This window comes from Rhinoraja longicauda, chromosome 17 (assembly GCF_053455715.1).
Source record: "Rhinoraja longicauda isolate Sanriku21f chromosome 17, sRhiLon1.1, whole genome shotgun sequence".
Classification (NCBI taxonomy): domain Eukaryota; kingdom Metazoa; phylum Chordata; class Chondrichthyes; order Rajiformes; family Arhynchobatidae; genus Rhinoraja; species Rhinoraja longicauda.
The window spans coordinates 40,153,213-40,174,291 of NC_135969.1; the positions used below are offsets into that span (position 1 = coordinate 40,153,213).

The 21,079-nt window shown below is 45.3% G+C and overlaps 1 protein-coding gene across 1 annotated transcript in view; it reads left to right on the forward strand.

Moving 5' to 3' along the window:
- The window catches only part of adamts9 (ADAM metallopeptidase with thrombospondin type 1 motif, 9), a 205,378-nt gene that overhangs the window by 25,368 nt on the left and 158,931 nt on the right, over positions 1–21,079 (forward strand). The window contains exons 4-8 of the mRNA XM_078414557.1: positions 14,041–14,306; positions 15,393–15,476; positions 15,567–15,691; positions 16,483–16,523; positions 17,984–18,089. Coding sequence (XP_078270683.1) covers positions 14,041–14,306; positions 15,393–15,476; positions 15,567–15,691; positions 16,483–16,523; positions 17,984–18,089 — 622 coding nt within the window. The remainder of the gene's footprint in view (positions 1–14,040; positions 14,307–15,392; positions 15,477–15,566; positions 15,692–16,482; positions 16,524–17,983; positions 18,090–21,079) is intronic.

The window sequence follows — 21,079 nt, forward strand, 5'->3', positions numbered from 1 at the left end:
AAGGTGACAGGTAATTTTACTAACTAATCACTGTATTATTTATTTTAAAATATTTGAACGATTTTTTTAATTGGAAGTAGTAAGTTTAAAATTGTATTATGAATACTATTATAAACCGATGTTTTTATAAGCTTAAATTGTAATGAAAATTGGTTAGTCTGGTTAGACCGAGCTCTAGGGGCTAGTGGAATCAGGGGATATGGGGAGAAGGCAGGCACGGGTTACTGATTGTGGATGATCAGACATGATTGCAATGAATGACGGTGTTGGCTCGAAGTGCCGAATGGCCTCCTCCTGCACCTATTTTCTATGTTTCTATGTTTAAATGAAAGATGTGTGGAGTATTACATAGGTACCTGTAGTTAAACACTTTGGGCATCATAAATGAATGAATGGATGAAGGAATGAATTAATGCATGAATGAATGAATGAATGAATGAATGAATGAATGAATGCTTTATTGTCACACCCAAGGTATGCAAAGAGTCACCACATAAAGGGCGCCGACAGAGTTACAAAAGTATTCCATTTTACACGAACCATTTTTACTTTCCACTTTAGCAAATAACAGGCACCCGCATCAAAGGTTTGGCTGCGTGAATTTATTTAGTTGACATACTTGAAAGATTTACACCTTTTGGTATGTTTAAGCACAATCACTGGCCAAATTCATTCATGATTAGAATTTCTTCTACGCTCCTCGCCAGAAATCTGATCAAAGAGATTGAAACTTAGAGTTAGGGCACTAATTTGAGAGCATACACGGCTGCTGGACATGTTAATAGTCCCAAGGATGTACAGGTACTCCTCAGCTTACAATGTTTCGACTTGCGATAGTTCGACTTTGCGATGGTGCAGACGGCAGCGACCCGTAGCTCGCCGCCGCTCGCTTCCGGACACGTGATCGCGCGTTTTCAATGCATTTCGACTTACAATACTTTCGGTTTCCGATGGGTTTCTCGGAGCGGAACCCCATCGGAAGCTGAGGGGTACCTGTATTTGGAGGGGAAGATAAATGACACTATTTATAAAGGTGAATGACACACTTTATAACTTGTCATAACTCCATTAATCAGTTTCAGTTTAGTTTATTGTCACGTGTACCGAGCGAGGTACAGTGAAAAGCTTTTGGTGCGTGCTGTCCAGTCAGCGGAAAGACAATACATGATTACAATCGATCCGTTTACAGCGTATACTGTAGATGCATGATAAGGGAATAGCCTTTAGTGCAAGGTAAAGCCGGCAAAGTCTGATCAAGGATAGTCCGAGGGTCACCAAAGAGGTAGATAGTAGTTCAGCACTGCTCTCTGGTTGTGGTAGGATGGTTCAGCTGCCTGATAACAGCTGGGAAGAAACTGTCCCTGAATCTGGAGGTGTGCATTCTCACACACCTGTACCTTTTGCCCGATGGGAGCGGGGAGAATCGTTAACCAGTGCAAGGTCTGGATTCACCCTTGTGCCTGATGACTAGAGATTAATGTAGTACTCGGGGAATCACTTAACCAGGATACTGTCGGGCATGTGTATGATTACGTCAAATTCATACTGGAGTAATTTGGTAAGAACGTTCAGCATTTTCCTATCGTGTTGAGAGCTCATTGCATCTTTCCTGTGAAGATCAAAATAGTTGCTACCACCTGTTTTCTGAAGATTCCTTATCCCCCATGAAGCTGCTGCTGGGATAATCACCGGCTTTACTTCATGTGGTAGTGTTTCATAGCCTTCTTTAGATGTTTCGGAAGGCTTGGTGGGCCAGTCCTTAGACTTTAAAGGCACTGCGCGGAAACAAGCCCTTCGGCCCACCGGGTCCACGCCGACCACACCACTAGTGCTATCCTAGACACCAGGGGCAATTTACAATTTTTACCAAAGCCAATTCGTAGAGTCATCGAGTGATAAAATGTGGAAACAGGCCCTTCGGCCCAACTCGCCCACACCGGCCAACAATGTCCCAACTACACCAATCCAACTTGCCTACGCTTGGTCCATATCCCTCCAAACCTGTCCTATCCATGTACCTATCTAACTGTTTCTTAAACGATGGGGTAGTCCCAGCCTCAACTACCTCCTCTGGCAGCTTGTTCCATACACCCACCACCCTTTGTGTGAAAAAGGTTACCCCTCAGATTCCTATTAAATCTTTTCCCCTTCATCTTGCGTCCTCGATTCCCCTACTCTGGGCAAGAGACTCTGCATCTACCCGATCTATTCCTCTCATGATTTTCTACACCTCTATAAGATCAAGCCTCATCCTCCTGCGCTCCATGGAATAGAGACCCAGCCTACTCAACCTCTCCCTATAGCTCACACCCTCTAGTCCTGGCAACATCCTCGTAAATATTTTCTGAACCCTTTCAAGGTTAACAATCAATATCTCTCCTATAACATTTGGTGCCCAGAACTGAACACAATATTCTAAATGCGGTCTCACCAACGTCTTATACAACTGCAACATGACCTCCCAACTTCTATGCTCAATGCTCTGACTGATGAAGGCCAAAGTGCCAAAAGCCTTTTTGGCCACCTTATCTACCAACCTACAAACCTGTACGTCTTTGGAGTGTGGGAGGAAACCGGAGCACCCAGGGAAAAGCCACGCCGGTCACGGGGAGAACGTACAAACTCCGTACAGACAGCACCCTGAGTAAGGATCAAATCTGGGTCTCTGGCGCCATAAGTTAGATAGAACTCTAGGGGCTAGTGGAATCAAGGGGTATGGGGAGAAGGCAGGCACGGGTTATTGACTGTGGATGATCAGTCATGATCACAATGAATGGCGGTGCTGGCTCAAAGGGCCGGATGGCCTCCTCCTGCACCTATTTTCTATGTTTCTAAGGCAGCAACTCTACCGCTGCTGCCCAGTTTAGAAATCTAATCCTAAATCTCATGCTGTAGTAAACGTGGGCACAAGGTACACCAGGGTATTTACCAAACTTGATTCCACTAAAGACTTAATAAGAGTTAGTAGTAAGACCTCTTATGAGTGGTAGCCCTGTGCCTCACCAGAGAACATTTGCACTTTAATGATATAGAATTATATTTGGTTCAACCCAGTCTTCTAGTTTTCTCTTTGCAATTCTGATCGCTAGTTTCATTTTTTCTTTTTTTTTCCAGCAATTGCCCACATCAATGGATTTTCATAATTCATCTTTGATATTTCACTTTCCATTGGCATGTAAATAGTTTGCCGTTATATAATCCATGGTTAGTTGTTTAATCTCATTAGTTTGTGCTGTGTTGGCCTGTTTATCTGGAATTACAACAGGCTGGACAATTACATCTGTGTGGATAGCATAGAGTGGTACAGTGCGGAAACAGGCCCTTCAGCCCAACTTGCCCATGACGACCAACAGGCCCCGTCTACACTAGTCCCATCTGCCCGCATTTGGCCCATATCTCTCTTTCCTATCCATGTTCCTTTCTAACTGTTTCTGAAACATGGGGATAGTCCCTGCCTCAACTACCTCCTCTGACAACTCATTCCATACACGCACTACCCTTTGTGTGAAAAAGTTACCCCTCAGATTCCTATTAAATCTTTTCCCCTTCACCTTGAACCTAGGTCTTCTTGTCCTCGATTCCTCGACCAGGATAAGATGTTTGGGGAATGAGGAGCTTTTCCAATCTCCCACAACAACTCGAGCAAACGATGAACGTTTAGACTGCATCTGTTCTTCAGCCAGCTCAAGTTCTGATTTCTAGTTTGATTAATTAACAAGGATCAGTAGAGTCATAGAATCATACAGTACTGAAACAGGCCCTTCGGCCCAACTCATCCATGCCGACCAATATGCCCCATCTAAGCTAGTCCCATTTTAGTTTAGTTTAGTGTCAGGTATACCATGGTGCAATGATAAACTTTTTGTTGCGTGTGATCCCGTCAGCATTTATATTGCTTGTATCTGGCCCATATCCCTCTTAAGTCTTTCCTATCCATGTAACTGTCCAAGTGTCTTTTTAATGTTGTTACAGTGCCTGCCTCAAGTACCTCCTCTGGCAGCTCATTCCACATATCCACTCCCCTCTGAGTGAAAAATTTGTCCCTCAGGTTCCTATTAAATCTTTTCCTATCATCTTGGATCTATATTCTCTGGTTCTTAATCTCCCTGCTCGGGTAAAAGCCTCTGTGCATTCATCCTGTCTGTACGGAGTTTGTACGTTCTCCCCGTGACCTGCGTGGGTTTTCTCCGAGATTTTCCGTTTCCTCCCACACTCCAAAGACGTACAGGTATGTAGGTTAATTGGCTGGGCAAATGTTAAAAAATTGTCCCTAGTGGGTGTAGGATAGTGTTAATGTGCGGGGATCGCTGGGCGGCGCGGACCCGGTGGGCCGAAGGGCATGTTTCTGCGCTGTATCTCTAAATCTAAAAAAAAATCTAAATCGATTCCTCTCATGATTTGACAGAGCTCTATAAGATCACCCTTCATCCAACTGCGCTCCACTATAATATCTCATGAAGGTTAAGTATCTACACTTTCACAGTAGTCTGGAACATTGCGTTATGATGCACATCCACTAACAAATTGGCTGCACGGTGGCGCAGTGGTTGAGTTGCTTTCTTGCAGCGCCAGAGACCCGGCTTCGATCTTGACTACGGGTGCTGTGTGTACGGAGTTTGTACGTTCTCCCCATGGCTGTGTGAGTTTCCCCAGGGTGCTCCGGTTTCCTCCCACGTACAGTAGGTTAATCTTAATAAAGACGTCGGTTAATTTAGCTTCGGTAAAAACTGTAAAGAGTCTAGGACTGGAGTCCATAGCCTCAGAATTAAAGGACGTTCCTTTAGGAAGGATTTGAGGAGGAATTTCTTTAGTCAGAGACAATAGACAATAGGTGCAGCAGGAGGCCATTCGGCCCTTCGAGCCAGCACCGCCATTCAATGTGATCATGGCTGATCATTCTCAATCAGTACCCCGTTCCTGCCTTCTCCCCATACTCCCTGACTCCGCTATCCTTAAGAGCTCTATCTAGCTCTCTCTTGAATGCATTCAGAGAATTGGCCTCCACTGCCTTCTGAGGCAGAGAATTCCACAGATTCACAACTCTCTGACTGAAAAAGTTTTTCCTCATCTCAGTTCTAAATGGTCTACCCCTTATTCTTAAACTGTGGCCCCTTGTTCTGGACTCCCCCAACATTGGGAACATGTTTCCTGCCTCTAACGTGTCCAACCGCTTAATAATCTTATACGTTTCGATAAGAGGGTGGTGAATCTGTGGAATTCTTTGCCACAGAAGGCTGTGGAGACCAAGTCAGTGGATATATTTAAGGCAGAGATAGATAGATTCTTGATTAGTACGGGTGTCAGAGGTTATGGGGAGAAGGCAGGAGAATGGGGTTAGGAGGGAGAGATAGATCGGCCATGATTGAATGGCAGAGTAGACTTGATGGGCCGAATGGCCTAATTGTACTCCTGTCACTTATGATCTTATGAACAGTGATGAAAATCTACCACAGGGAAAAAAGGCATCTTGGGCCAGAACACACAGATAGTGAGCGAGCAGTTTGGCAGAGAACCAGCAGATAATTCCATCACGTGCATGAGGAGCTCCGACTTCCTCTTCCACCACACTCACACATGCAAGGAGCAGGATAGAAGTCAAAAGCATGTGCACAGAACATAGACCATAGAACAGTGCAGCACAGGAACATGCCCTTTCACCCACAACGTCCATGCCGAACAAAATACCAAGATAAACTAATCTCATCTGCCGGCACATGATACATATCCCTCCACTTCCTGCTAATCTATGTTCCTCAATCCCAAATAAGGGACAAAAGGTGACGTCACCGCCCCATGCCCCACGTGACCTCACCCAGCCAGCGACCACGTGCTCCTGCTCCACCAATGGCGGCCGTCCAGTCCGGGAGGCGGGTTGCTATGCAACCTCCGTTAGGCGGTGCCCGGGCCTATAGTGTCCGGGCCTGCAGTGTCCGGGCCTGCAGTGTCCGGGACTACAGTGTCCGGGCCTACAGTATCCAGGCCTGTATCGCCGTCCGGGCCTAATATGGAACAAGGGCGCTCCCGTACCAGGGAAAAATCAATTTAGCCCAAAATACGAGATGTCCCGGCTAATCCGGGACAGTTGGCAGCCCTAATCTATGTGCCTATCTAAAAGACTATCGTATCCGCCTCACCACCACCCCTGGCAATGCGCTCCAGACACACACCACCCTCTGTGTGAAAAATAAACTTGCCCCACACATCTCTTTAGACCCTAGAGATAGAGCACAGAAACCAGCCCACTGAGTCCGTACCGACCAGCGATCACCCTGCACACTAGCACTATGCCACACACACCAGGGACAATTTACAATTTTGCCAAAGACAATTAAACTACAAACCTGCACGTCTTTGGAGTGTGGGAGGAAACCGGAGCACCCGGAGAAAACCCACGCGGTCACGGGGAGAACGTACAAACTCCGTACAGACAGCACCCGTAGTCAGGATCAAATTCAGGTCTCTGGAGCTGTGGCAGCAACTCTACTGCTGCGCCACCGTGCCGCACTGAACTTTAAACTATAAATCTCCGTTAAAAATTTGCCCCTCACCTTAAAGCTATGCCCTTTCTTGTCACCTTCTTGTCCGTCCTTGGACTCAAGAATGAGTCCTGTGACGTTATGGAAGATGAGGGACCAGATGCAGTCCATTTTGAACGGATTTGTGACCTTCATTACAAATAGTCAGTTTAAGTCATTTTTTGGAATTTTTCATATTTCACTGTACTTCTAAAAAAAATGGGTTTAAAATTGGATTAAGATTCTTTCTGACATTGTGAAACTGAACAATTCATTAGAAAAGAGTTCTAAGTTTCCCGTCATTTTCATTTAGATTGGCATATTCCCAAGATGTTACTGAATGTGATTACTTTCTTTGTCATCTGTATTAATCAAGAATTAGCAGGTTCGCCTTTACAGATATAAGAAGCACTTTATAGATGTGCAAAAAAAGTCTTGTCTAATTGCATTGTTTTAAGATCAGTTTAGTGGTCATTGGAGACTCTTGGATTATCTTTAATCGGACTTTACTGGACTTTATCGTGCACTAAACATTATTCACGTTATCCTGTATCTGTATACTGTGAATGGCATGATTGTAATCATGAGTAGTCTTTCTGCTGACTGGATACCACGCAACAGAACAGGCAGCATCTCTGGAGAGAAGGAATGGGTGACAGTCTGGTCAAGACCCTTCTTCAGGCTGAGTCGGGGGAAAGAGAAGCTCGAGATATGGAAGGGTGCAAAGAGAATGTCAGCTGTGAAAAGGACAGATCAAAGCAGATGGTGATTAAGGAAATGTAGAACGGTTCATTGTTGGCTGAGAGGAAGGTGACAACAGGGCATGCAAACAGTAAAATTAATCAGGACAGTGAAACTAGTCGGAGAACCAGGGTGGGGGAGGGATGGGGAGAGAGGGAAAGCAAGGGTTACTTGAAATTAGAGAAATCAAGGTTCAAAACCGCTGGGTTGTCAGCTGCACAAGCGAAATACGAGGTGCTGTTGCTCCAATTTGTGCTGGGCCTCACTCTGACAGTGGAGGAGGCCCAGGACAGAAAAGTCAGTGTGGGAATGGGAGGGGGAGTTAAAGTGTTTAGCAACCAGGAGATCACTCACAGATTTGAAAATGACATTGTGCAGAATCTCCCACATTGCTTGTGGGGATGGTGAGTGTGGGAAATCATTTTGCACATTGAGTGCTGTTAGTTTAGTTTGGTTTAGAGATACACCACAGAAACAGGCCCTTCGGCCCACCGAGTCCGCGCCGACCAGCGATCCCCGCACATTAACACTATCTTACACACACTAGGGACAATTTTACATTCATACCAAGCCAGTTAACCTACAAGCCTGTACGTCTTTGGAGTGTGGGAGGAAACTGAAGAACTTGGAGAAAACCCACGCAGGTCACGGGGAGAACGTACAAACTCAGTGCATACAGCACCCGTAGTCAGGATCGAACCCGGGTCTCTGGCGCTGTAAGGCGGCAACTCTACCGCTGTGCCACCTTGCCGCCCTGGATACGATTTGCATTGTAATCAGCACTTATACTCACGAGCAAGAAAAAAACTCCATTCCATAAATTCTGCTTCACAAAACACGATTGAAACATCTCAACGTGATGTTATCAAATGGTTACGGGCCCATCTTACTTAATACTGAGAATCTGAGAACAGTTGTTCTCAGAGTGGGATCTATTTGTGCAGCTGTGAATCCATGTTTACTTAGCTGTTGGCGATAAAGGAAGCACTCTGTACTTTCCAGCCATCTATTATATAAAAAGAACACCAGCACTCAGGATTTTATTACAATCTTCCTTCAGTGGAGATCTGCATCTTCCCATTCTAGAACATTGTTTCCCCTGACTTCGGCTGAGGCTCTATAAGGCGCTGGTTGGGCCCCGTTTGGAGTATCGTGAGCAATTCTGGGCCCCATATCAGAGGAAGGATCTGCTGGCTTTGGAGAGAGGCCAGAGGAGGTTTACAAGAATGATCCCAGGAATGAGTGGATTAACTTGTGATGAGCGTTTGTCAGCACTGGGCCTGTACTCGCTGGAGTTTAGAAGAATGAGGGGGGAAATCATTGAAACTTACCAAAAAGTGAAAGGCATGGATAGAGTGGATGTGGAGAGGGTGTTTCAACTAGTGGGAGAGTCTAGGATCAGAGTTCACAACACTCAGAATTAAAGGACGTTCCTTTAGAAAGGAGTTGAGGAGGATTTTTTTTTGTGTCAGAGGGTGGTGAATCTGTGGAATTCATTGCCACAGAAGGCTATGGAGGTCGTCAATGGATATTTTTAAGGCAGAGATAGATTAATTCTTGATTAGTACAGGTGTCTGGAGTTATGGGGAGAAGGCAGGAGAATGGGATTGAGAGGGCAAGATATAGTAGACACAATGGGCTGAATGGCCTAATTCTGCTCCTATTGCTTATGAACTTATTCCAAAAAAACGCCAAAATGCACATGTCTTTAATGACTTAATTCACTGTAAAGACAACTGTTCATTGCATATTCTAAATGTTCTCCAAGTTGGCAAGGAGTTGATTTAGGTAAGTAAGTGTCTGTGCACCTATTACAGAGTTTAGTTAATATTACACAGCTTAATTGTGGGTGGAAAACCCAAAGACCAGGAAAAACTACAGACACCATTCCATTACTGACCTTTGAGACAAGACCCTTCTGCACTGAACCATTTTTGATAGACGCAAAATGCTGGAGTAACTCAGCGGGACAGGCAGCTTCTCTAGAGAGAAGGAATGGGTGACGTTTCGGGTCGAGACCCTTCTTCAGACTCGACCCGAACGTCACCCATTCCTTCTCTCCAGAGATGCTGCCTGTCCTGCTGAGTTACTCCAGCATTTTGTGGCTATTTTTGGTGTAAACCAGCATCTGCAGTTCCTTCCTACACACTTACTCATAGGAGTTGTTCTGAAAATCTTGTAGTTATGTGGTTACAACTATTGATGTCAACTTATTATTTGTTATTTTAGCATTATTTATTATTTGCCTAATCTTATTTAATTATTGAGTTTAGACCACCCAGCTGCCATTTGGAGGAATTGATGTATTTTACATCCACCGGGTGGCGCCAGCAATGGCTGTCTCACCAACAATGGCTGTCTGACCCTTCCTTCTTTGTTGTATGTTTGTATATGTTAAATGTATGTTTTTAATGTTCTTCAGCTTGTTTTATGTGGCGGGTGGGGTGGGGGTGGGGGAAACTTTTTCTAATCTCTTACCTCAACGGAGATGCGATTTTTTCCCGTATCGTATCTCCGTCCGCACTGCGTCCTAACATCGAGGAGTTGGCGGCCTTTGCTGGAGACCGACTTCGAGAGCTCCACCGCGGGAGCCTGCGGACTTAACATCATGGAGCCCGCGATCCCTGTCGGCGATTGACTTCGGGGCTCCAACCGCGGGAGCCTGCGGACTTTAACATTGCGGTGCTTGCGGTCTCTAGTTAGAGACCGACGTCGGAAACTTCAGGCGGCGGGGGCTTCGACCGCCGGCTGTGGGAGCTTTGATCACCCCGACGCCGGAGCTTCGATCGTCCCGACGCGGGAGCTTCGATCGTCCCGACATGTGAGCTTCGATCGCCGGCTGCGGGAGCTTTAACCGCCTCGACTGCAGGTGGTTTGACTGCCCCAACCGTCGGAGAATAAAATGGGAAGTAGATTGGACTTTATTGCTTTCCATCACAGTGAGGAATGTGGAATCCGCTGTGGTGGATGTTTATGTTAACTTTTATGTAGTTGTGTGTCTTGTTGCTTTTTTTTTAGTATGGCTGTGTGGTAATTTGAAGTTCACTGTACCTTAATTGGTACATGTGATAATTAACTGACCATGAAACCTTGAATTATAACATTAAAACATAATGGCATGGTGGCGCAGTGGTAGAGTTGCTGCCTTACAGTGCCAGAGATCCTGACTACGGGTGTTGTCTGTACGTTTGTACGTTCTCCCCGTGACTGCGTGGGTTTTCTCTGGGATCTCCCACACTCCAAAGTCCTCCAAAGATTGTAGGTTAATTGGCTTGGTTTAAATGTAAAATTGCCCTTAATGTGTGTAGGATAGTGTTAATGTGCGGGGATCGCTGGTCGGTGCAGACTTGGTAGGCCGAAGGGCCTGTTTCCGTGCTGTATCTCTAAACATTGGATTTCTAATTGAGGAACGTCACCATTTTATGGTATGTATTTTCATGCGGTACTTGATATTCAAAGCACATGCACCTTTATGAATTCAATATTATCCTCTCAAAACTAAAGGCTACAGAGGTATATAATGTAACTTTCTAAATGTAGCTTGCAATTTTGTAGGTTTATAGGTTTATAGAGATACAGTGCGGAAGCAGGCCCTTCCTCTCACAGTGTCCGGTGTTTTGGGTCGGGGCCCATCTTCAGATTGATTGTAGGGGAGGGGAAACTGGAAGAGAGGAAGGGCAGGACAATGCCTGGCAGGTCGTAGCTGGAGATAGGCACAACATGCTGGAGTAACTCGGGCAGCACAGGTGGTGTAGCGGTAGAGTTGCAGCCTCACAGCACCAGAGACCCAGGTTCGATCCCGACTACGGGTGCCACCTGCATGGAGTTTGTACGTTCTCCCTGTGACCACGTAGGTTTTCTCCGGGTGCTCCGGTTTCCTCCCACACTCCAAAGACGTGCGGCCTTTGTAAGGTGGCAACTCTACCGCTGCGCCACCGTACTGTATTGAAAAACAAGGGATTTCCCAGGTACATAGACATAGAAACATAGAAACATAGAAAATAGGTGCAGGAGTAGGCCATTCGGCCCTTCGAGCCTGCACCGCCATTCAATATGATCATGGCTGATCATCCAGCTCAGTAACCTGTACCTGCCTTCTCTCCATACCCCCTGGTCCCTTTAGCCACAAGGGCCACATCTAACTCCCTCTTAAATATAGCCAATGAACTGGCCTCAACTACCTTCTGTGGCAGAGAATTCCACAGATTCACCACTCTCTGTGTGAAGAAATGTTTTCTCATCTCGGTCCTAAAAGACTTCCCCCTTATCCTTAAACTGTGACCCCTTGTTCTGGACTTCCCAACATCGGGAACAATCTTCCCGCATCTAGCCTCTCCAACCCCTTAAGAATTTTATATGTTTCTATAAGATTCCCCCCTCAGTCTTCTAAATTCCAGCGAGTATAAGCCTAGTCTATCCAGTCTTTCTTCATATGAAAGTCCTGCCATCCCAGGGATCATTCTGGTGAACCTTCTCTGTACTCCCTCTAAGGCTAGAATGTCTTTCCTCAGATTAGGAGACCAAAACTGTACACAACTGTACATTACCTAGGTATGTGTGTCAATAAAGAATCATTGATGGTAGCCAGCAAGACCGTCCTGGAGATGAGGATAGACTGTTGAAGGGTATTTGCTGGAAGCCGACTTCAAGTGAACTAAAAATAGAGCTCTCTGAAGGTGCCGGTGCAGTGTTGCTGTCTGTCTCCCTTGCCTCCACGAAGCCTGCATGCAGTATTGTAAAGGCATTTACTTTGTAACATTACCTTATCTTGGCCACTTCAAGCTGACAGGCTTCCTGAGGTGTGGGGAGCATGACAAACGAGAAGTTAAAAATAGGACATTTGTCCGAATGCGGATAGCTGGCCTCTCGATAATCCAAAATCAAGATGCTAAAAGAGCCTGTCCCACTTAGGCGATTTTAAGGTGATTGCCGGTGACTAGGCTGTCGCCGACAGTTCGCCGGGGTGTCGCGGGCATGATCGTGAGGAGTCTTTCAAAGATCGTAGTGGATCTCAGCGCATCGCTGAGAAATCAACCGGATTGAAATCTCTCGGCGACAGCTGGCTTGTCGCCAGGTATCGTTGCTTATTGCGGGCGCTGTCGCCTGCTGTCCCCAGGTTTGCTAGGTTCTCTTAGATGCATTTAGAAGCACGTAATATTAAAATAAGTAAAGTCATTTGAAGATACCATAAAATACTAAACTGTAAACTGGAAGTCAATCCAGTTTATGCCTTGTTCCCGTGAAGCTTGGTTTTCAAGTAACCCGGGCAAGATGTTATAGTTCAAAACTCTCAAGTAATTACAGACTTGTGAGTGATTTCAGCGAAAATCAGGTCGCCGGAGAAGCATTGATAAGCGTGGGAATTTTGTGATGTTGTCGAAGACGGTGTGATCTCGACCCGACTTGGTATTGTCGTGGTCATTGTCGTCGGGTAAAAGAAAATTTCGGCGATCTGCTACGACTTTGACAGTCGCCAGCAGTCGCCTAAAAAATCGCCTAAAGGGACAGGCCCTTTAAGATTCTGAAAATCTGAAGCAAACCAGAAAATATTTGCAATATTGAACAGGCCAGGAGGGAGAAACAGAATTAACGATATTTTAAGATTAAATAACCCTTATCCTGTCATTGTAGAAGAAGATGAACTTGATTCCTGTTCTAGATTTTGTTCATTTTAATACCGGAATAGCGATAAAGTTGCTGCCTCACAGCTCCAGAGACCCGGGTTCGATCCTGTCTGTATGGAGCTTGTACGTTCTCCCCGTGACCTGCGTGGGTTTTCTCCGGGTGCTCCGGTTTCCTCCAACACTCCAAAGACGTGTGGGTTTCTCGGTCAATTGGCTTCTGTAGATTGCCCCTTGTGTGCAGGATGGAGCTGGTGTGTGGGTGATCGCTGGTCAGTGCCGACTCGATGGGCCGCCCCTGGGCAGACAGTTTGAGCTGAATTTCTTCTATCTTAACGCCTTATAGTCTGTCCAATGTACATTAAATGATTCTGCATTTTTTTAAATCCGGGAATATATGCATTATCATTGAAATAATAAATTTATTGATTTGGTGGTTCTTCCATGTCCAAACAAGCCAGAGTATCATATCTAAAATAAAAACAGAGGATGGTAGGAATAATCATTTGGTCAGGTATCTGTGGAAAATGATACATATTGTTTCAGGTTACTGACATTTATTTCATCAGAACCCCTATCCACCTCCATGCATATGGACATTTAATAATGTAAGCAATCATAAGATCATAGGTAAAATATCCATTGGCCTCCACAGTTTTCTGTGGCAAAGAATTCCATGCATTCACCACCCTCTCTCTCACTGAAGAAATTCTTCCTCATCTCCTTCCTAAGGGAACGTCCTTTTATTCTGAGGCTGTGACCTCTGGTCCTAGACTCTCCCACTAGTGGGATCACAAAATGTTGGAGTAACTCAGCGGGTCAGGCAGCATCTCAGGAGAGAAGGAATGGGTGACGATTCGGGTCGAGACCCTTCTTCAGACTGAGTCTCCCCAGCATTTTGTGTCCACCTTCGATTTGAACCAGCATCTGCAGTTATTTTCCTACATAGGTGATAGGAGCAGAATTAGGCCATTCAGCCCATCAAGTCTACTCTTCCATTCAATCATGGCTGACCTATCTCTCCCGCCTAACCCAACTCTCCTGCCTTCTCCCCCACTAACCTCGGACAGCCGTACTAATCAATCATGAAAATCATGAAAATAAGTCTAAAATGTTCTCGTTTCGAAATTTTTTTCTTTCTCTCTCTTCCTTTTGGAACATAGGTCATAAAAATAGCCAAAATAAAAACAAGTGGAATGAAGGACAATCCAGCAACGCTTTGTCAGATCTGGAAAGCCTCAGAAACAGCGTTGCCATGCACAACGTCGCCGGCACAGATAACGAAACCACGGGCGCTGGGAAGCACAGGCGAACAAAGCGATTCCTCTCCTACCCGCGATACGTTGAGGTTATGGTGGTAGCTGATAACAGGATGGTGGAACACCATGGAGCCAATTTACAACATTACGTCCTCACTTTAATGTCCATTGTAAGTCCTGCTGCTGGTATTTTCTTCAACGTTTCCCTTGTGGCTTCGTCTACAGACACACATTCTAAGTAGCGGCAGGTTGTTAGCCATAGAGTCGTAGAGTTACACAGCGGGGAGACGGGCTCTTCGACCCAACCCGTCCATCCTGACCAAGATGTCATGTGATAGGAGCAGATTTAGGCCATTCGGCCCATCAGGTCTACTCCGCCATTCAATCATGGCTGATCTATCTCTCCCTCCTAACCCCGTTCGCCTGCCTTCTCCCCGTAACCCCTGACACCCATACTAATCACAAAATATCTTCAACAATATCCATTGGCTTGGCCTCCACAGTCTTCTGTGGCAAAGAATTCCACGCATTCACCCCCCTCTCACTGAAGAAATTCCTCCTCATCTCCTTCCTAAGGGAACGTCCTTTTATTCTGAGGCTGTGACCTCTGGTCCTAGACTCTCCCACCAGTGGAAACATTCTCTCCACGTCCGCTCTATCCAAGCCTTTCACTATTCGGTAACTTTCAATTTGATCCCCTCTCATCCTTCTAAACTCCAGCGAGTACAGGCCCAGTGTCGTCAAACGCTCATCACAGGTTAACCCACTCAATCCTGGGATCATTCTTGTAAACCTCCTCTGGACCCCCTCTGGAGCCAGCACATCCTTCCTCAGATATGGTGTCCAAGCTGTCCCATCTAAGCTAGTTCCCTTTGGCCAAAATCCGTATAAACCAAAAAACAGCAATGTTTTACATGCATAGAAAATAGGTGCAGGAGGAGGCTATTTGGCCCTTCGAACCAGCACCGCCATTCATTGTGATCATGGCTGATCATCCACAATCAGTAACCCGTGCCTGCCTTCTCCCCGTATCCCTTGATTCCACTAGCCCCTAGAGCTCTATCTAACTCTCTTTTAAATTCATCCAGTGAATTGGCCTCCACTGCCTTCTGTGGCAGAGAGCGTACAGTAGTTCTGTTGGTAACGATATGCAAAAATTAGTTTAACCTTTTAAATCTATGCCTTTTATATATTTTTTTATAAAATGTAAACCTTTTCTAACCTTTTCTTAACACTTTGTCTTTCATTTATTACAGGTGGCCACTATCTATAAAGATCCAAGTATTGGGAATCTCATCAATATAGTAGTTGTGAAACTAGTTGTTATAGATAGTGAACAGGTAACAGGTTTGAGTTGGATATTTTAAGTCCAGTTAGAACACGACAAATAACATCCTTGTAATTGAGACTGTTTTCACATTGCCCCTCAGGATGGTCCATTTATTTCGTTCAATGCTCAAACAACTTTGAAAAACTTCTGCATCTGGCAACAAACGCAGAATAATGCAGATGAAAATCATCATTCTCACCACGACACAGCAGTGCTTATCACAAGGTAATCAAAAGTATCGTTGCGTGATCCACTAGAGAGGTTACTTCGTGGAGCCACTTTTAGTGGAATGATTTGCAACTCACAGGTAGGCTCTATGGCCCAGTACTATTGTTCACACTCCACAGTTTACCAGAATTGTGGAATTGAAGATTTGCTGCTTTAAAGCTTTTAGAGCAAGTTACTGTTGAACAAAAATAACCATTTATGAAAGGGATTAATCGAGTCATACGGCACGGAAATAGGCCCTGTGGCAGAGGATTCCACAGATTCGCCACTCTCTGTGTGAAAAAAAACGTTCTCATCTCGGTCCTAAAAGACTTCCCCCTTATCCTTAAACTGTGACCCCTTGTTCTGGACTTCCCCAACATCAGGAACAATCTTCCTGCATCTAGCCTGTCCAACCCCTTAAGAATTTTGTAAGTTTCTATAAGATCCCCCCTCAATCTTCTCTGAGCATCTCTGGAGAGAAGGAATGGGTGACGTTTCGGGTCGAGACCCTTCTTCAGGCCCAACTCGTCCATACTGACCAAGATATCCATCTAAATTAGTTCAATTTGCCCGATTTTGGTCCATGTCCTTCAAAAGCTTCCATAAACATGACCAAAAATAAAGAGGTCTATTTAAATGTTCTTCGGGTTGAACAAATTCTACTTTCCCTTTCCAATTTTTTTTTCAAGCCTCTCAGAATCTTCCAGGCAAGTCATAACTTTTCATAAATGTTACATGCATAGTTGGAACAAAATTGTTTACTCATGGACTGTTGATTATTGAATCAGATATATGTTTTCCTTTAGGCAAGACATTTGCAGAGCTCGTGATAAATGTGACACATTGGGTGAGTTTTGCTCTTGACAGAAATATTATTTATTTCTTTTTGATTATCTTGAGATGACCTAGTGAATAGTTGAAGGCATCCGTGCAGGAAAGAACTGCAGATGTTGGTTTACTGTCAGCTATCCTAGTCCCAGCTGCCAGCATTTGGTCCATGTCCCTCCAAACCTGTCCTATCCATGTACCTGTCTAACTGCTTCTTAACTGTTGGGATAATCCCAGCCTCAACCACCTCGTCTGGCAGCTTGTTCCACACACCCACCACCCTTTGTGTGAAAAAGTTACCCCTCAGATTCTTATTAAATCTTTTCCCTTTCACCTTAAACCTATGTCCTCTGGTCCTTGATTCACCTACACTGGGCAAGAGACTGTGCATCTACTCGATCTATTCCTCTCATGATTTTATGCACCTCTATAAGATCACCCCTCATCCTCCTGCGCTCCATGGAATAGAGTCCCAGCCAACTCAACCTCTGCCTGTAGCTCACACCCTCCAGTCCTGGCAACATCCTCGTAAATCTTCTCTGTACCCTTCCCAGCTTGAAAACATCTTTTCTATAACACGGTGTCCAGAATTGAACATCTATCTAAATATTACTAAAACTCATATTGTATATGCGTATATATATATATATACATATATATACGCATATATATTTTGCATTTTAGTACGTTCCCGGAATACAGCCGAAACGGCACACAAGAGCGCGACAATTTTAGCACCACCTTAATCACCATTGTCCTGCGGTTCCAATGGTTGTTATATTTTAAAGGTTTATCACTTTTTAAACTTTAAAAATCACCTTTTTAAACTTTAAAGATCCCTTTTCCACCTGCCCTGCCCATCAGCTGTGTTCGACGTCACCATAGCAACCCAACGGGTCCGCCTGTTCGACGGCACAATGGGGACCCAACACGTCCGCACCTGCACAGTTGGGGCCTGTTGATCTGGTACTTATGTAAGATGGCCACTGGATCCACACGTTACCGCAGATGGGGGAGGGTTCCTGCTCGGAGGGGGGGCGGGACCCGTCCAAGTGACGGGAGAGGCGGCCAATGGGGGGGGGGGGGGGTGACGAGAGCTCTCCTGCTGCTGGCCGCAGCGATTTACGCCCGGGGCCAGGGTGAGTGGCTCCCTTTCCTCTCCCCCCTCGCCTGCCCCTGGCCCTGGGGGAGTTTTAAGGGGGAGTTGAGGGAGGATGGAGAGGGTGAGTGTCGTCAGTTGGGGGAGGGTTGCCGGGCCTGCAGGAGAGGTTTGGACGGAGAGTTGCCGGGCCCACAGGAGAGATTTAGGCCCAACGGGTCCACACCCGGCTAGTAATACTCTAAATGTGGCCTCACCGACGTCTTATACAACTGCAACATGACCTCCCAACTTCTCTACTATGTGTCTGAACTATTTTGGACTAAGATTCACGTTCGTTAAAGATTGGAAAATAACTTTTCCATTTGCATTTCTTGTAGGTTTGGCAGAGCTTGGGACCGTATGTGACCCTTACAGAAGTTGTTCCATCAGTGAAGATAATGGATTAAGCACTGCTTTTACAATAGCCCATGAACTTGGGCATGTGTAAGTCTTCAATAAGTCTTACTAAATATAATTAATATTATTATTTTTGCGTGATACGTATAACAAATCGGCACGTTTTGATATTTGAATTAACTTGGCTAATTATTTACCTCGGCTGCTGCCTGTGTGGAGTTTGCCCGTTCTCCCTGTGACTGTGTGGTTGCTCCGGTTTCCTCCCACATCCCAAAGATGTGCGGGTTTGTAGGTTAATTGGCTTCCAGAAAAAAGTAGCCTCCTTTATGTAGCAAGTGGGGAGGTCATGTTGCAGTTGTATTAGACGAAGGGATTAAAAGTACCATTAGCAAATTTGCAGATGATACTAAGTTGGGGGGTAGTGTGAATTGTGAGGAAGATGCAATAAGGCTGCAGGGTGACTTGGACAGGTTGTGTGAGTGGGCGGATACATGGCAGATGCAGTTTAATGTAGATAAGTGTGAGGTTATTCACTTTGGAAGTAAGAATAGAAAGGCAGATTATTATCTGAATGGTGTCAAGTTAGGAGGAGGGGGAGTTCAACGAGATCTGGGTGTCCTAGTGCATCAGTCAATGAAAGGAAGCATGCAGGTACAGCAGGCAGTGAAGAAAGCCAATGGAATGTTGGCCTTCGTAACAAGAGGAGTTGAGTATAGGAGCAAAGAGGTCCTTCTACAGTTGTACCGGGCCCTGGTGAGACCGCACCTGGAGTACTGTATGCAGTTTTGGTCTCCAAATTTGAGGAAGGATATTCTTGCTATGGAGGGCGTGCAGCGTAGGTTCACTAGGTTAATTCCCGGAATGGCGGGACTGTCGTATGTTGAAAGGCTGGAGCGATTGGGCTTGTATACACTGGAATTTAGAAGGATGAGGGGGGATCTTATTGAAACATATAAGATAATTAGGGGATTGGACACATTAGAGGCAGATAACATGTTCCCAATGTTGGGGGAGTCCAGAACAAGGGGCCACAGTTTAAGAATAAGGGGTAGGCCATTTAGAACGGAGATGAGGAAGAACTTTTTCAGTCAGAGGGTGGTGAAGGTGTGGAATTCTCTGCCTCAGAAGGCAGTGGAGGCCAGTTCGTTGGATGCTTTCAAGAGAGAGCTGGATAGAGCTCTTAAGGATAGCGGAGTGAGGGGGTATGGGGAGAAGGCAGGAACGGGGTACTGATTGAGAGTGATCAGCCATGATCGCATTGAATGGCGGTGCTGGCTCGAAGGGCTGAATGGCCTACTCCTGCACCTATTGTCTATTGTCTATTGTCTAAGTGAATAACATGAACTCGAGTTGATAGGTGATCGATGGTCAGCGTGGACTTGATGTGCTGAAGGGCCTGTTTCCATTTGCATCTTTAAAAGTCTTCAGTAAGCCATATTAAGTATGATTAAATGAATTGTTTTTGTGCGATGTGTATTACAAAATCCATGTGCTTTGATATTTGTATTAATTTGGATCATTATTTAATAACAATTTTTCAAATAGATGGCATTTCCTTTGTCAGCAATCTTTCCAATAGCAACTTCCATTTTTAAAGAAACTTAAAAAAGAAATTAAGCCAATAATGCAACGTAATCTGAAAATAAAATTGATGGCATTAAAAGCAGTTGTGTGGGCAGGAACTGCAGATGCTGGCTTTAACCGAAGATAGGCACAAAAAGCTGGAGTAACTCAGCAGGTCAGGCAGCATCTCTGGAGAGAAGGAATGGGTGACGTTTTGGGTCGAGATCCTTCTTCAGAATAACGGAATGTCTGAAGAAGGATCTGAATCTTATAGAGTTGTACAAAATCGTGAGGAGAATACTTAGACACAGAATGTTGGGAGTAACTCAGCAGGACAGGCAGCATCTCTGGAGAGAAGGAACGGGTGACTTTTCAGGTTGAGACCCTTCTTCTGACTGAATGTACAGAGTCTTTTACCCAGAGTAGGGGAATCAAGAGCCAGAGGACTTAGGTTTAAGATGAGGGGGGAAAAATTTAATAGTAACCTCAGGGGCAACCTTTTCACTCAGAGGGTGGAGGGGATATGAAATGAGCTGCCAGCGGAGATAGTTGAGGCAGGTGCTATAACAGCATTTAAAAGACACTTGTGCAGGAAGGAACTGCAGATGCTGGTTTAAACCAAAGATAGACACAAAATACTGGAGTAACACAGCAAGAACAGGCTGCATCTCTGGAGAGAAGGAATGGGTGACGTTTCGGGGTCGAGACCCTTCTTCAGACAGGGGCAGGCACATGGGTAGGAAAGGTTTCGAGGCACATGGGCCAAACAAGGGGAAATAGGTCAGGCTTAGATGGGGCATTTGGGTCGGCATGGACGATTTGGGCCGAAGGGCCTGTTTCTGTGCTTAATGACTTTAGGAGTCTAGTAAGTATGTGCTTATGAAGGCAATTATCATACTGAATCTTTAATGACACTTGCTATTGTGCGGCCTACTTTGCAAGAGGGTTGGTGTGTGTGTGTGTGTGTGTGTGTGTGTGTGTGTGTGTGTGTGTGTGTGTGTGTGTGTGTGTGTGTGTGTGTGCGTGTGTGTGTGTGTGCGTGTGTGCGTGTGTGCGCGCGCGTTAACAGAGGCATCCCCATTGTTTTGAAAGATCTCATGGAAAAATTGCTCACTTAACTACTCGGGAAGAATATCTAGTCCATCGTTGCAAGACTTCCCACCATCCTCGATATCAGTTGAAGTTCAGTTGGAAGCTGCCGAGATCTTTCAAAGGATTATCTTCCAAAAACCCTTATGCTTTTAAGCGGCACGGTGGCGCAGCGGTAGAGTTGCTGCCTTACAGCGCCAGAGATCGGGTTCCATCCTGACCGCGGGTGCTGTCTGTATGGAGTTTTAGTTTCATTTTTTATTGTCATGTAAACCGAGGTACAGTGAAAACCTTTTTTGTTGCGTGTTATCCAGTCAGCAAAAGGGCTGCATGAGTTTTTACAATCGAGCCATCCACAGTGTACAGATGCAGGACAAAGGGCAAAACGTTTAGTGCAAGGCAAAGTCCAGTAAACTCTGATTAAA